The 14873-nt window shown below is 46.4% G+C and overlaps 6 protein-coding genes across 7 annotated transcripts; 3 read left to right on the top strand and 3 right to left on the bottom strand.

Annotated features, from left to right (window-relative positions):
* The first annotated feature begins 376 nt into the window (after window positions 1–376).
* BDBG_04135 (uncharacterized protein) lies at window positions 377–2350 on the top strand. The gene is made up of 2 exons (XM_002625220.2): window positions 377–1097; window positions 1146–2350. The coding sequence occupies exons 1-2, from the start codon at window positions 472–474 to the stop codon at window positions 1987–1989; spliced, it is 1470 nt and encodes a 489-aa protein (XP_002625266.1). The 5' UTR covers window positions 377–471; the 3' UTR covers window positions 1990–2350.
* Window positions 2351–3199: 849 nt separating this feature from the next.
* On the top strand, window positions 3200–6094 carry BDBG_04134. Of its 2 annotated transcripts, XM_002625219.2 has the most exons (4): window positions 3212–4561; window positions 4622–4899; window positions 5011–5259; window positions 5376–6043. In XM_002625219.2, exons 1-4 carry the CDS (start codon window positions 4116–4118, stop codon window positions 5765–5767), a joined length of 1365 nt encoding a protein of 454 aa, XP_002625265.2. In that variant the 5' UTR covers window positions 3212–4115; the 3' UTR covers window positions 5768–6043. The 2 variants fall into 2 exon arrangements, with proteins under 2 accessions (XP_031578144.1, XP_002625265.2); XM_031721548.1 differs by having other exon boundaries at window positions 3200–4561; window positions 5011–6094.
* A 115-nt stretch (window positions 6095–6209) lies between these two features.
* Window positions 6210–8515, bottom strand: BDBG_04133 (primary-amine oxidase; the record flags this gene model as incomplete). Its single annotated transcript, XM_002625218.1, has 6 exons — window positions 6210–6598; window positions 6701–6893; window positions 6962–7071; window positions 7111–7947; window positions 8060–8219; window positions 8252–8515. The coding sequence occupies 6 exons, from the start codon at window positions 8513–8515 to the stop codon at window positions 6210–6212; spliced, it is 1953 nt and encodes a 650-aa protein (XP_002625264.1).
* Window positions 8516–9661: 1146 nt separating this feature from the next.
* On the bottom strand, window positions 9662–11294 carry BDBG_04132 (CCR4-NOT transcription complex subunit 7; the record flags this gene model as incomplete). The annotated part of the gene is made up of 2 exons (XM_031721547.1): window positions 9662–10678; window positions 10770–11294. 2 exons carry the CDS (start codon window positions 11292–11294, stop codon window positions 9662–9664), a joined length of 1542 nt encoding a protein of 513 aa, XP_031578143.1.
* A 606-nt stretch (window positions 11295–11900) lies between these two features.
* Window positions 11901–12279, top strand: BDBG_04131 (uncharacterized protein; the record flags this gene model as incomplete). The annotated part of the gene is made up of 2 exons (XM_002625216.1): window positions 11901–11998; window positions 12126–12279. 2 exons carry the CDS (start codon window positions 11901–11903, stop codon window positions 12277–12279), a joined length of 252 nt encoding a protein of 83 aa, XP_002625262.1.
* Window positions 12280–12741: 462 nt separating this feature from the next.
* Window positions 12742–14870, bottom strand: BDBG_04130 (60S ribosome biogenesis protein Sqt1). Its single transcript, XM_031721546.1, has one exon. The coding sequence runs from the start codon at window positions 14620–14622 to the stop codon at window positions 13075–13077; it is 1548 nt and encodes a 515-aa protein (XP_031578142.1). The 5' UTR covers window positions 14623–14870; the 3' UTR covers window positions 12742–13074.
* Between the last annotated feature and the right edge of the window lie 3 nt (window positions 14871–14873).

Below are 14873 nucleotides of genomic sequence, written 5' to 3'. Positions count from 1 at the left end.
GTACTCTGTGATAGCTGATCTGAGAGGGGATGTTGAGAGTTCTGGGTTGATTGGCCCTTCTACCAGCAGTGCGCTGGTGGCGACTGAGCACTTCTAGAGCTCATTCTTTCAAGAGCTTACTGTCAGGTCACGTGATCTGGCTTACTAATCCTTCCACCATATAACTTCCCACAAGCTAGCAACCTTTCAATCACACAAGCTTTACAGGTTATGAGACCCGTTTTGCGCAAAAATCGCTGCCAATTCGGGATTCCTTGTCAATAATCATTATTTTAACTACTGCTTCATTCGATACACCCATCAGGTGTTAAAATCGTCTTATTCTATCAGTATTGATGTGTTTGAGATCTTGTTGATCAATAATACTACTGCTCGCTTAAAAAAGAGGCTTGCAGAAAACACACCACATTGCAAAAAAGCAAGAAAAGAAAGAGAACAATATTGGCAAGGATCCAATAAACGAATTTCAAGATGGCGGATTCAACACGATCTCGCCCACACACACATTCGCGATCTCGCGTCCTACCCACTGGTTCAGTTGATGATGATTCTTCACACTCACGATCTGCCAGTGGACATCCTCCTGGAGCATTTGAAAGCTCCATTGATGAACACCCCGAAACACCCTCTCGATTCGAAGCTGGTTTGAATACAGCTCCTGACACGGTCAGGCCGGCCCCCCGATCTACTCAACAGCTTGATGCTGGTTCTCATGAAGTCTACCGTTCGGGCGAGGCAATATCAGACCAACAGATGGAACATCTCAAGATGACATTTGAGATGGAGAAGGAGAAGCGAAGAGTCCTAGAACTCGAATTACAACTGGAAAAACTCCGTCAACAGAGATCCTCTACGGATCGACCACAGGATGTCAACAATCATCCTGCCACCACCTCAACAGCCCGTACAGCCACATGGGATCCTAATCTCGGTGAAAGGTTGGAATTCAACCTTTATGAACCGGATAGCCGAGTTGGCAAGGCAATCTCCCAATTCAAGGAAGATGTCAAGAATGCTGTGAGGTCAAACAGTCTAACTGGCACATTCAACTACACTACATGGAGCATCTTCATGAAAGCGAAACTGATTGATGCACAGTGTTGGTATATGATAGAGAAACGACAGACACAGAACCCTCTATAAAGAGATGCTGAATGGGCACCATTCTGGGACGCCAGAAACCGGTGGCTCTATACATTCATCTCGAACTCATTGAGTGCAGGTGTCAGACCATGTTTCTCCAAATATGATGAAAATCGGATCGCTTATACCCTCTGGAATGCGATTGAACAGGAATACTCTATTTCAAAAACACAGTTATGCTGTGAGGCAGTTCTGGAATTCATGTCACTTGGTGGTACACAGGTCACCAATCTACACACATTCTTTGATAAGTTCCGGTCCGCCATCACGAAATTGGAGATGATGGATGCTTCCCCCCCAGATGTGTGGATATTTGATACCTTCTACTCAGTCCTACCCAACAATTGGAGGGATTATGTTCAAAAGAAGATAGAGGAGATACAGGATTCCAAATCCACGGCTGTGGTATTGGATGTTGATCTTCTCATGGAGGAGATCCGCTCGCGGCTTGATCCTCCAAAAGATAAAAAGAATCTACAGAATACAGATTCTGCGGCCAACTCCGCTACAACAGCTACAACAGCTACAACAGCTACAACGACCACTACACCTATCAATTCTAACAACAATACATCGAATTCGGCCCGTGGTGGCCGTACTGGATGTGGTCGTGGTAGTTCACAAGGGGGCTCCCGAAACCATCGGGGATCGGGCAATCCACCTACATGTCCTGAATGTGAGAGATCTCACTTTGGCAACTGTTGGTTGGTCAATCCAGACAGTGCTCCGGATAATTGGAGGATCTACAACGCTGCAAGGGTAAAGGAATTCAAAGAAAAGAAGGAAAAGAACAATAGTGGGGGTAGAACCCAACTATCCATTACAGTTTCTAGAGTACACTTCTAGAATGTCTCTTAGTACTGTTTAAATATTCAGAGTATTTGTTTTTGAAATTTATATTCTTAAGTCTATTCTGGAATTGAACTCATGCATGTTGATCACAGCAGGGCTCACACTTAACAGTCTCATAATCTGTAGACTACTGAGACAAAAGAGCTCAGTTATCATCAGCACACTGCTGGTAGAAGAGCTGATCAATCTGAGACTCTTAATATAAAATGCCCTGTAACATAACCTTATATAATATCACATGCACTTTATTAAATGAGTATGAACAGCTGACTCTGCAGTCTGTATAATATTAATCTTCATTCTTTTCTTTACAGATGTTCTCTACTATATTTACATTCTTTATACTCTTCTCTACTACATTCATTACAGCCTATACATTCATTATTAATATACTCTATTTATTATAGAAAAATCAACTTTTTCATATGAAAAACATTGTAATGTGACATTATATACATTCTATTAAAATATTTTAAATGCTCTGACTTATACAGCTCAGATCAATCTTCAAATCTTTATTCTTTTTTTCATTCTACTCTTTTCATACATTCTCTACAGTATTTACATTTCTTATACTTTTCTCTAAATCTGATAATAGTGATAGAGGTGATACAGGGTGAAAGAGAGTGATAGAGAGAAAGAGTGATAGAGACAGTAAAGAGACTAGAGAGTGAAAGAGGTGAAAGAAGTAGAAGAGATAGTAGAGGTAATACAGAGTGAAAGAGAGTGATAAAGAGAGAGAGTAATAGAAGAAGACAGTGATAGAGATGGTAAAGATGATAATGATGATAGAGAAGGTAGAGAGTAGAGAGTAGAGAGTGAAAGGGGTGAAAGAAGTGAAAGAAGTGATATGAGGTGAAAGAAGGTGATAGAGAGTGGTAGAGAGAGAGGGTGGTAGAGACTGTAGAGACGGTAGTGATAATAGAGAGAGTAGAGAGTGAAAGAAGTGGTAGAGGTAGAGGGTGGAAGTGGTAGAGAGGGTTGCGGGGCGGTAGAGGCGGTGGTGGTGGTAGAGGAAGTAGAGTAGGGAGTGGAAGGGGTGATACGGGGTGGAAGGGGTGGTAGGGGGAGAGGGTGGTAGAGGTAGAGAGAGCTGAGGTTAAGTTTTCTGTATACACGTAAATAGCTTTATTTTAATATAAAATTTATATTCTTTTTTATATTCTCATTATTTTCATTCATTATATTATTTTCTAATCTTGAAGAGATTCAGTTCTTAAACTGTTCACTCAAGTTCTCAACTCATTATCACAAGTGAATGATCTGTTAATTTGAAGAAATCAACTCTATTCACAAATTACACACAGTAGAGCTGTCAAATCACAACACACACTCTTACAATTCTCAGGATCTAATATAAATGACAGATATATCACAGAAACATCACATTCTACATGATTAATTGCTGCTGGATAATTTGTTTCTGAGGTATCTCTGTCTTGGCAGCAGACAAGGATTTCGCGCCTGTCTATGTCAGTATATTCCAGGCGAGCAACGAGCAACGGTGGCCCTGGAAATCTCTCTTAAATGAGGGTACAGAAATCCCTCCTGCGCAGGAACATGGCACTACTGCGCTGGCAAGGAGGAGTATTGATATATTTTGCCGCCCGAGTGCTGCTATTACCAATTAACCAGCCAAGCTGACCGACCCTTTGTTACTATTCTTATTGACACCTGAAAACGTTAATGAGCGACTCTGCAGGACAATCTCCTAAGCTGCATATGAGCAATGGGATTTTGCAATTGAATATGTGATTATTAGCCCTTGGGCTGAACCCTCCAAGTTGCTTCTGATCAGGCTATCCCGGAGGGCTCCCGCAGTCCCGGGCGTTACGGTATTCAGAACCTACATGTATTCTAGAACCTTTTTGGCGCAGCAGCAGCTAGGTGACTTTTTATCGGGGCAGTGGCACAGTCGCATTGTTATGCATATATCTGGTGCCTCGATATTTCGTCCATTTGTGTGCTTTTTGCTGTGTCATATAGACAGTGCATGCTCATGCCGGACCGTATGTATGCTACGGGGGGGCATTAGCGGGACGCATACAATTACTGCAAGCCTGAGATGTATATAATATATCCACAAGTTCTTGCTGCTTTTCTTTCTATGGAAATTGTTGATGTTTCTGGTCCAGACAGAGTCGGGCATTTTCTTGCTACCCAAAAGCCCTGAGCCCCATTTCTCCCACGCTTGTTTTACGAAAATCATGCGGTGTTTGGGGATTGTCAACATCGCGGCTGCGTTCCTATTTACTCTGGCCAGCTCTGGATCTATCGAGAAACGCAGCGGATTCTCAATCCAGCAAGTTTCAAAATGCAGACCGACTCCTCGTTCCCCAATGGAAGAATATGCGGTGGCCATTCTGAGGGCAGATCATGCAAACCATGCCAAACCAAAAGGGGTACTGGACATCATCAACGATCTCCTGGATATCATCATGTACGAAAGGTCTGTAAATCAGACTGTCTCAGCCACCCCAGAACCATACGATAACGAATATCTCAGCCCTGTGAATGTTGCGGGAAAAATTATGAACTTGGCACTTGATACTGGATCTGCAGATCTGTAGGTACTCTTCTAGCAATGGCTGAGAAGTAAAAACAGGGCTGACGCTACATACACTAGCTGGGTATTTTCATCGCAACAACCCTTGGTAGAAAGGGCTTCACACGACTTTTATACACCCCTGCCCGGGAAGTTACCCATGAATGGATCTTCTTGGGAGGTAAATTATGGAGATGGTTCATTCGCAAGCGGTAACGTGTATATTGATAGAGTTTCTATCAACGATGTGGTTTCGCCCTCACAATCCATCCAGGCCGCCCAGAAGGTCGGCGAGACGTTTATTGTTGACTCTAATTTGGACGGCGTTCTTGGACTTGCTTTCCCTTCCGTTAATAACGGTAAGAATTTTAACTAAAAAAAAAAAAAAAAAAAAAAAAACCTTGCTACCAGCATATTTTAGCCTTTCTCCAATGGCATTGATACTTTAAACTTGCTAATTATGATTCCAGTTCGGCCTGAAAAACAACTCGGCTTCTTTGACAATGTTAAAGATACGCTTCCCGAACCCCTTTTTGCCGTATCCCTCAAGAAAAACAAGCCCGGAACGTTCGACTTTGGCTTTATCGACGATGATAAATACAACGGCAACATTACATATACTCCCGTCTATGACAGTGGCTTCTGGTCTATCAGCACCACGGGGTATGCTATTGGTGACTCTACTAGCAATACCAGCACTCCTATTAAAGCCTTTCTTGGTAATTAGGATCCATAAATTAAACCCTTCTTTCTTTTTTATATAATATCGTAGAAGCTGGTATGCATTGCACCCGGAGTCAACAAAATTAACAGCTCTGCCTTCACACACATCCAGACACAGGAACTACCCTGATGCTCCTCCCCGAGCCCATCATAAACGATTACTATTCCCAAATTCCCGGTTCCGCAAAAATATCTGGCCTCGCAAATGCGTTTTTCAACGGTTGGATGTTCCCTTGCAACGCCACTATCCCGCCATTTTCTCTCATCATTGAAAACAATTATCGCGCGACGATCCCTCCGGAACACATTATCCTACGCCCTTTATATGGAGATGGAGATACGCCAATGTGCTTTGGTAGCATGCAGGCAGCGATTCATGAGGTTGTTTTTGGGGATATATTGTTTAAGAGTCAGTATGTGGTATTCGATACCGTGGGGCCGAGAGTAGGGTTTGCGAGGCAGGCGCAGTCGCAGCAGAAGTTAGAGGAGCATGTAGTAGGATAAAGAACTTAACTAATTTGGAGTCAAATGTACGATATTTGTCTGTGCTTTAGAATATTCATTTCATTTCTTTCTTTCGCTTAGGGATCCTTTCAGGAGATTGTTTCACAGTTGCTGTTCTCACACCCATTTTTTGTTCAATAGTCTAATCATTGAGTATTATTGTGAATACTGCAAAGAGCAAAGAAATCAGAACATTCATCACCCCATCCTGAGATGTTTAAAAAAAAAAGGGGGCAATGATACAGACATGAAGCTTGAAGGAATTTACATCAAAACATGATAATATTTCTGGAATTATCATACCATTCACACACGGTTCATATGGCATTTGCAAAGCACAAATTTTCACAGAAGTAGATGTAAGCATAAAGGAAGGAAAAGAAGCGGTGAAATCAAAACCACTTTTGCCATAAGTCACCCGCATAACTTCGTTCTTTCATCATCACACAACCCTACTAACGCCATCTCCTTTCCTTCCTGGATCCATTCCGCTGCCACAAAATGCACCCTCTATTCCCACGGCAACCTGACTCGGTGACCGAGCCCAGCTCGGCTTAACATCTAGCGCGGGATTGCGAGCGAAGAAATTCCTCGGCCGTAGCAATAGCGACATAGGCTCCGCAGGCATAATGGGAAAATCCTCTGGGGACGGGAAGTGCGTGATTCCGAATGTGTGCCAGAGGACCACGTCTGTGTTTTCGATGCTGGTGTTAGAGAATGAGGGAGCAGAGGAAGCTTCGCTGATCCAGGTTGGGAGCCCGGGGGACAGAGAGGGGCTACCAGATGTCTGTGGCACGTGGCGGCGGGCCGGGTAGAGTTGGTCGTCCGCGTCTACGTGGAGAAGAGTGAGGTTAGTGGTCGCTTATTAATTGGTGTATGTGTGAGGTTGAAAAGGACGGCAGGAGGTCAAAGAAGGGAGAAAAAGAAACATACACTTGGTAACATGGACTGCATGTCTAGCGAATCCGGCACGGTTCCATACTAACCCACCCTCCCTGGGTAGAAGTGCGGGCACCCCCCGGCTCACTAGCTTGAGGCCAACGGGCTTCTTGCTGTGCGGATTCAATTTATTGGTGTTTGCAATATCCCATGTGCGACTACTTGCTCCGTCATAGTCAGCCATGGCCTGTAGTGGAGTTGTGTGTTTGGTTCTCTTTGGATAGAATGCGTTTCCCTGTTTTCATTACTGCCAACTTCACCGGGTCCCCGGGTAGCATCGACTTGGAAGATGGTGTTGTTGGGGCCGTCAACGTTGGCATTGATTCGCAGGCAGAAGAGATGCTGGTGATTGTGCGCGTTGACGCCTGGATACACTTCCGTGCCCTAGCCGAGTGTGTCTTCACCTGGGTTCATGGCGTATGTGTTTAGAATGCCGGTGAGTTTGATGTCAAGTTGGATGGTACCGTCCTGGTGGAAGATCCAGTACACGCAGTATTCATAGTTCGTGGCGGTGAATATGTGTGAGATGATGAGCTTGAGGCCGCGAGTCACGATGACAGAATCATCTCGGAAATCTGTGTGTTTGAATAAGATACCGGCATCCTCCTCGTGGATACAGATGGCATTTTTGATAGTAGTGCTCGAGTCCGCGGCGTTGACGAAATCTGCATCCATGTGGTGGATGACGCCCTTGCAGTCACACCCAAGCGATAAGCTGTTGGTCATGTACCCGCCAACGTACTCTCCTAAGTCGAAAGCATGTTTTCGGTGATGGGGGTGCTCTGGGTTCCCGTATGGAACTACCATCCCTGCTAATAAGAGGCGGTAGAAAACGGGACGTATAGTTCCCTTGTCGTTGAATGTGATATTATTTAGTACAATGCCTTCACGGTAGTTGAAGCCAACATGAAGGTTCCAATTTTGCCAGTCAATGACTCGACCGTCTACTTTGAAGGAGACGCCTTGTGGCTGGGTGAGGTGGATGGGTTTCACGGCATCACGGTAACCACCTTGCCTTTCAATGGATTGTACGTCGTAGTTATTAGATGGAGCTTTACTGATCGGTCTCAGCACACGAGAAACGTCGATGTGGATAAACTCTTTGGTTTCAGGGCTGTAGATGGGACAGAAGTCTAGTGGATATGCATACTGACAGTCATCCACGTTCGGGCGGTAATACATCAGAGCTTGCTGGAGACAGACGTCGCTGCCAAATCTCTCATCATATCCAATTGTCCATGCTAAGTACAGTTAGTTTTTACTTATTAAGGCTAACAACGTTATTAGGGGATTTTCCATTCTCTTGGGAAACACAATACTGAATGCCACTGGGAAAAAGCAATACATACATACGATCACAATAAACCTTGTGCATGTCCTCCGGGGGAATACCAATAATCCCACATTGCTCGATAATCTTTGGATCCTTCCTCGCCAACGGTTCCACTGCATTTAAATCCTCCATTGTGATTAACGGCTGGACACCTTCCACATGTTTCCATTGCAAAGTTTCCTATCCGTCAAGTCGACGATACCATCATACACCTTTCCGCTGGGTGCAATGGCAACAACATCCGCTGCACGATGTGGGCGAGGAGCGGTTTTCGGATTAGCTAGCCAAGCCATCATTTCAACCTTTCTCGGCTCCCACAGCGTGACAGCGTTGAATCTAAGCGAACCATCGTGTTCAGTGCAGATTATGGCGACCGCTGCATCGATCTCCAACGTGGAAAGGGGGTCAAAAGGGTGAGGGGGAGGAGAGGAGGAAGTCACCTGGTGGCCCAGTTGCTTCAGACGGTCAAGAGCCATTGTCATGAAATGATCAAGTGGAGCTTGATTGGGGATGAAGCAAGAGAGGAGAAGGTGGTAAATTGATCGGGACATAGATCGGGTATTCCTGGCTGAGGGGTAGATACTAGGTTATATACAATCGAGAAATAAGGGGAAATTGGAACTCTCGACAGCTCGCCATAACTGGTGAGCCCAGTCCCGTATTATCCATGTTGGGGTCCTTCATGATAAGGGAGTTCCGCAGGGCACGGTGGCAGGCCAGTTTCTTATTGGAGGAGTATCACGGTGTAACGAAGAAGAGCTAGATGAAGAAATGCGAGTTAACGATCAAGTCAACACTTTTCCTAGACTAGAGAATGCTAGAGATAGCTAACTAGGTCAAGCTCCCTGCTCTGAGCACCGTGCACCCTCCTACCATAAAACAACCAAGACTGCTTAAAGAATCACAGTATCTCGCCAACCCTGTCACTGGTAGGGCTAAGGAGTCGAGGTTGATAAAGACTGTACTGTAAGAGGGATAATTGTCCTCATTGGGCCTAGCGTAAGTCGTTCGATTCAGGAATCTTAACCCGAGCCTACTTATTTAAGGCATCCTTGTCTCGAATTCCCGCATCCGCGAGAGTTAGGCTTGTATGTATGAAATGGACAGCCGTTGTTGGCAGGGGAGGGAGGCGAAAACGAGGTGAGAGTGATATCGGAGTTGTCCGAATGTAAATATATCAGGGGTTGAAAATCATTTCCAAAATTCTCAATTCATGAAGTGCTGCTGGGCATTAGGGAGAATAGGAAGGGGGAAATTCATGGGGCATTGGATATTGTTCCAAAAGGATAACTGCATGCCATGATCAGGATAGGAGAAATTAATCAATCCGAGTAGTCAAAGAGAATAAGAATAAAACGGTAATCGCAAATGAATTGTGAACTCCCAAATACAAAGCTAAAATCACAAGCCAGCTATAACGCCAGACACACTATACACATCCAAACAGAGAGCAGACAATCAAAACAACCAGTAGCCACTAAATATAGATGTGAAAACCACATACCATGCGAAAAGAAAGAAACGAATTCCCAGTCCCTGAACCGTCCCAACCGTAGAAGTTACCCATTTTTTCATCCTTACTGAAAATATAGGGAAAAGACTTTTCTCGTAGTCTATCTAAATCACGACTTTCCAAATTGGAAGGTACCGAACACTCCTCCTCCGCCGCCTGGAGTTAATGGACCAACGCTAGCATGTTGCGTTTGAGCTGCGGGTGTTTGCGCATTTGTTAGCCCCGCGTGGCCTGTATTTGGTGTACTTGGCGTACCTGCATTGGAGTAGACTGTAGCTCCGTTGAGATTGGGTGTTTGCTGAGCCTGACTGGCACCGTGGTAAGGCGTGGCGGTTATCTGCCCGTTCAAGCCCCAGATCTGGCCCGAGTATTTCTCTTCATCAATCGAACCATTGAATACCAGCTGACGCATTTTCCAGAATATTTCGCCGGTCACTAGTGAGTCTGATCCAGCTTGATGTGCAATACCAACCCGCTTCACCCCTAGTTCGTCCGCAATATCCTGGAGGCCAGACTTCTGACCAAGATTTGCAATGATCTGAGCTGCGCTTTGGGTGAGTGGGGATCCGTTGACGGTTTGGTTGCGACCGGCGTGCTTCATGAGATATTTGATATCGTAGACGGATGGGAAGAAGATGGTGAGGAGTTTGTGGAATTCCTTCTCGTCGTCAGGTAAAGGTTTGCACAGCATAATCTTCATCAAATACCCGAAATCATAGCCTGAATGGAACGAAATCCAATGTACGTCATCCATGAGAACCAATCCAGACGTCATCAGAAGCGCACCAAAATCATGTGGATCAATGCCATTCTTTTCATGCATGGCGAAGTCAATGCCGGCCTTCGCTAGCATGCTTGTAGACTCCTGCGCATACATGTCACCTTCCAATGAGAATTGGAAGTTGAATTGCCAAGTGCAGGGCGCTGGACCGAGATTTGCCGCGTATTGGGCATTAGAATCTAGTGGTATGGCGGGAGGAACTTCACCACTTTCCGAAAATAGCGTTATTCCCAATTGTATCATTTTCAGAAGGTCAACATTACATCGTAATGTTTGGTAATGATAATCGGCTTTTGTAGTGAAACTACCCATCGGCCGCGCGACAATACCAGGGAATTCAGTATCCTAAGTAAAGAAGGCATGTTAGCCCGACCGAATTTACGACACATACATATGAAGAATATCGTGAGGGCCTCTAGCAAAAGATACAACTCACCATGCTAATGTAAGGATATTTATCCACTAACGACCTTAGAACCTGCATCTCCTGTGCCAAGTTGTGTTTCCAGACGTCTCGTATCCTTGAGTTTGTACCAGCACTTTTTCCATCCACGGATAAGCGGTTGTCATGACCCAAATGCGCCTGTTGCTGCTGCTGTTGCTGCTGCTGCTGTTGCTGCATCTGCGCACCCCTCACAAACCCCATCTGTGCTGCGTGACTCGCTAGACCCGTCCCTCCTCCATCAGGGATACCAGCGGTAGAAGGGCCCGCGGGGAACCCCACCACGCCCATCCCATTAGCTCCAGGAATGGCGAATGGGTTTATGTTTGAATTTGTACTCGCAGGACCAAAGCCAGGGTGGCCGCCTAGGGAAGGTGGGGGAAGCCCCGTATTGGGAGTCTGTGCATGAGTTGCGTGGTGCTGTTGCGAATGCTGCTGTTGTTGGAGGTGGCTCTGAGGGAGATGGGGGAATGGGCCAGCAAGTCCTGAGGGCGCGTATCTACCGACGGGCGGCGGCATAGTGTGTTTTACGATGTCGGCCGATGACGGGAGGAATCGAAGTCGAGCAAAGCATGAAGATGCCTGCTTGGGCTAGTTTCCACACAAAAATTGATAGCTAGGAGGTTGGTTGGACGGTTATCACCCACGAGTCACCCGGTTGGGTGGAGTGGGGGTGTTTGATATCTGCGAAGCTATAGACGAGGCTGCTGAGTATTTTTCTGAAGGGAAACAGATATGCAGGGAGAGATATGAGGCGGCGAAATGGCTTTGCTGGGGGATTTATGTGTGCTATCTGTATAATCCTCCGCGTGGTTCATCGCTTTGTCTTCTCGTTCGAAGCGGGCGCCAAGACTTTCACCAGCTCCGGGTAACTAGTGGTTCAGCAGACTAACCACATATGGCTAGCGGGGGTTGGTCCCTCGATCAACTTTCCCGACTGAACATTCAAGCATATAGCATATAACGCCCACAATTCATCCGCATCACAGCTTATGAACTCCCTGTGAAGGAGGCTTTGGATCAATTGAGAAGCATATTCTGCTACTGTTGAGCCTAATTAACCCCGATCTCCGTCGATCACTTTTCCGAATCCCTACTGCCGATTCTGGAACATCCAACCCAAACATGGCTCGCGTAAACCCCACCGGCTTCGACATGAAGACCTTCAAAGCCGCCGCACATCCCCGATCTTCCTGGGCAAAGAAGGATCCATGGGCGCGATAGTAAGCTCTCAATTAATTCCCATGTGCCAATCCGCAATGTACTTTCTTGGTAGAACAGACGCGGGAGGGATATTTATCCAAGGACGCATTTCACGCAAAAGCTGACTCTTTCCCGACAAAAAAACAGCGAAGCATGGCGATACACAGGTCCATTTTCACGGTGGAACCGATTTAAAACTGGATTTCCTGGACTGGGAATAGCAACCGTTGCGTTTGCTGCATACTGTGGCTACGAATGGGCGTTCCTCACCCCCAAGCATCAGGAGGAAGGTCACCATTAGAGCCATCCATCCAACTTTGCTACTTTCGAATTAATACCAATTTATACGAACGAGGTTTGAGCCGCAGCGTTTGCTGGCGGGAAGGGTTGTTAATGTTACGGTATCCCTCGAAGGCTGCCGACGGTACGCCGTCCCCGCATAATAGTCCTTTCGCATATACTTCTCGCACGATGGGCTTTTATGAAGGATTGGGGGTTGAATTCGTACGCGGAGATGGAGAAATCTGAGATTCCGTGAAGGAAAAAATCTGTTTGACATGTACATACATACATAGATACATTTGGGAAGAGGCGCTATGGTTTTATTTTCCTTGTCAATTTTCAATGGTTTTTACCACATACTTCTACCTATTTTATTTAGCACAAAAGAAGTTTGGGAGGGAGCTTCGTCGGTGACAAGGCCTTATTTTTATTTTTATTTTATTTTATTTTATTTTTCCCCTACTGGTGTGATACCGTATTCTTAAAGGTTTAGCCTTCCTTCGGAGCATAGGGTTACAAAAAGCATGAATCGCCCACCCAGCCTCTAGTCAAGTTGCCCATTTGCTTTCTTCCTTTATAGCTCACAGGAGACATGTAGGCAACATGCGGATGGCGGTGGGTTTGCAAATAGCCATGTTCTCGGAATTCGATTCCAGCCCTACAATCGGGAAATTCGAAGGATGACATACAAACAGTACCATTAATCATAAAGCAACCGGATTCATTTTTTTTCTATGTTAATGACGGAGCTCTAGATTAGTAAACATTTGCATACTTCCTGGTTTAAATTACTTATAAAAAAGCCTGGTCCTATTTATTCCTCAAAAACTAAGGCGACCCCATCATCCCCTGCTGTGACAATCCTCTTACCATCCTCTCCGCCCTGTACAAACCCCAAGATCCCACCAGATTGCTCTCCCGCCTCATTCTCAGCCATGCCCAAATGGCCCCGCCATTCCTTCACCAGGCCATACCCCGCAGCAGCAGTGCCACCACGCGTATCCCACCGACGAACTACTCCATCCATGCCTACCGACGTAAGTAGCCATGATCTACTATTGCTCGTAGCAGCAGATACTGTTTGTTGGCCAGCCACTGCCTTGTCATGGATAAATTCAACTTTTACAACAGCCGTCTCCTCGTGGGCAGATCGTATATGTCGTCGTACAGCAAAGCGGTGGGCTGTGTCGAATAGGGCAATGGATCCATCGACGGAGCCGGCTGCAAGGAGCGTCAGGGGCGGGGAGGAAAATGATAATGATTCAACGCCGTCAGTTTGAGCCTGTAGAGATGCAAGGAGAGTACCGGCGCCACTACCCTCAGCAGCTTTCGATTTCGATTTCGACTTGTTCACTCCAGCAGCAGTTGATGATGGGATTCGGGGCAACCCAACAACTTTGATATGTCCCTCTGCGCCACCGACTGCAGCAAAAGCGCCCGTAGGCGCTATGGCGATGGAATATAATCCACCCTCAACGGCAAATCGTTGATCTTGAGCAGTTAGACCCACGATTACCTGTGTTCCAGAGGAGGAGGCCACTCCCGCCGCCGTAGCAGCGCCAAAGACGTCGTAGACGTAAAAGCACGCGTCTTCCCCAACCGTCGCCAGGAGCATCCCATCAGGCGTCCATGCACCCGCTGTACAGGATTCCGTATGCTGGAAATAACAAGCCACCATAGACATTGGCTCCGCCTCGTCCTGCGCGTCGATGCGGTATACCCATACGCTTCCATTACTGGCGCCAAGGGCAATGAGATTTTTCTTTTCCTCACCCCCACCAGCCCCATTCACTGGGCACGTAGCGACCCAATTTATCTCCTCCACCTCCTGGGCCTCTGCGAGAAATTTCCATGATAGCCCGGTTTTACCGGGACTTGTATCACGCCATGCGCGGAGCTTCCCGTCCAACCCTGCAGTTACAACATACTCCCCCCGCGGCTCCGTGAAAGCTACAGCGTTCACTGAATCCGTATGTCCGTCCAAATGTGCGATGGCAGGCAACGGCTCGCGTTCGCCCTTAGGTTGCGGATTCGACTCGTAGCTCCTAGGAAGCAGCGGTCTCTCCGCAGCGGAGTTGAATATGAAGGCAGTATCGTCGCCCGAGCCTGTGATTATGATATTAGGGTGGATGGGGTGTTGAGCTATGCAGAAGATAGAGTCTTTATGCTGATCGAAATGGGCGATAGAGTCGTTTTGGAATGTCAGTTCTTCTCCGTCATCGCCGTCTTCCGAGACGTCCTCCATCGGTTGGTCCTCGTCAGCGGGGATTTCTTCGGCGGCGTCTGCAGCATCGAGGAAGAGGTCATCCTCATTTTCATTGTCGGTGTTCTCTCTGGGATGTGAAAATTGAGAGGCGGACATTTTGGAATTTGTTTAAAAATGGGCAAGTTTGGAGGGGTTGTAATCGGGAAAGGAGGGGGGAATGGAGGGGTATGGAAAGTTGATTAGGTCTGATATCTGATATTAGGGGAATAGGGCTTCGATTGACATGGAATTAAAGGTTTGCGGCGATCCCAGGTTCGCAAGCTATTATCGCATAGATCCAGGTATATATAGAGCGCCCTTTCTATAATATTCATGATCGAAAGAAGCCAGCAGTAATCGGCGCGCAA

This window comes from Blastomyces gilchristii, assembly GCF_000003855.2.
Source record: "Blastomyces gilchristii SLH14081 genomic scaffold supercont1.7, whole genome shotgun sequence".
Classification (NCBI taxonomy): domain Eukaryota; kingdom Fungi; phylum Ascomycota; class Eurotiomycetes; order Onygenales; family Ajellomycetaceae; genus Blastomyces; species Blastomyces gilchristii.
This window is presented reverse-complemented; position numbering and strand designations above follow the sequence as displayed.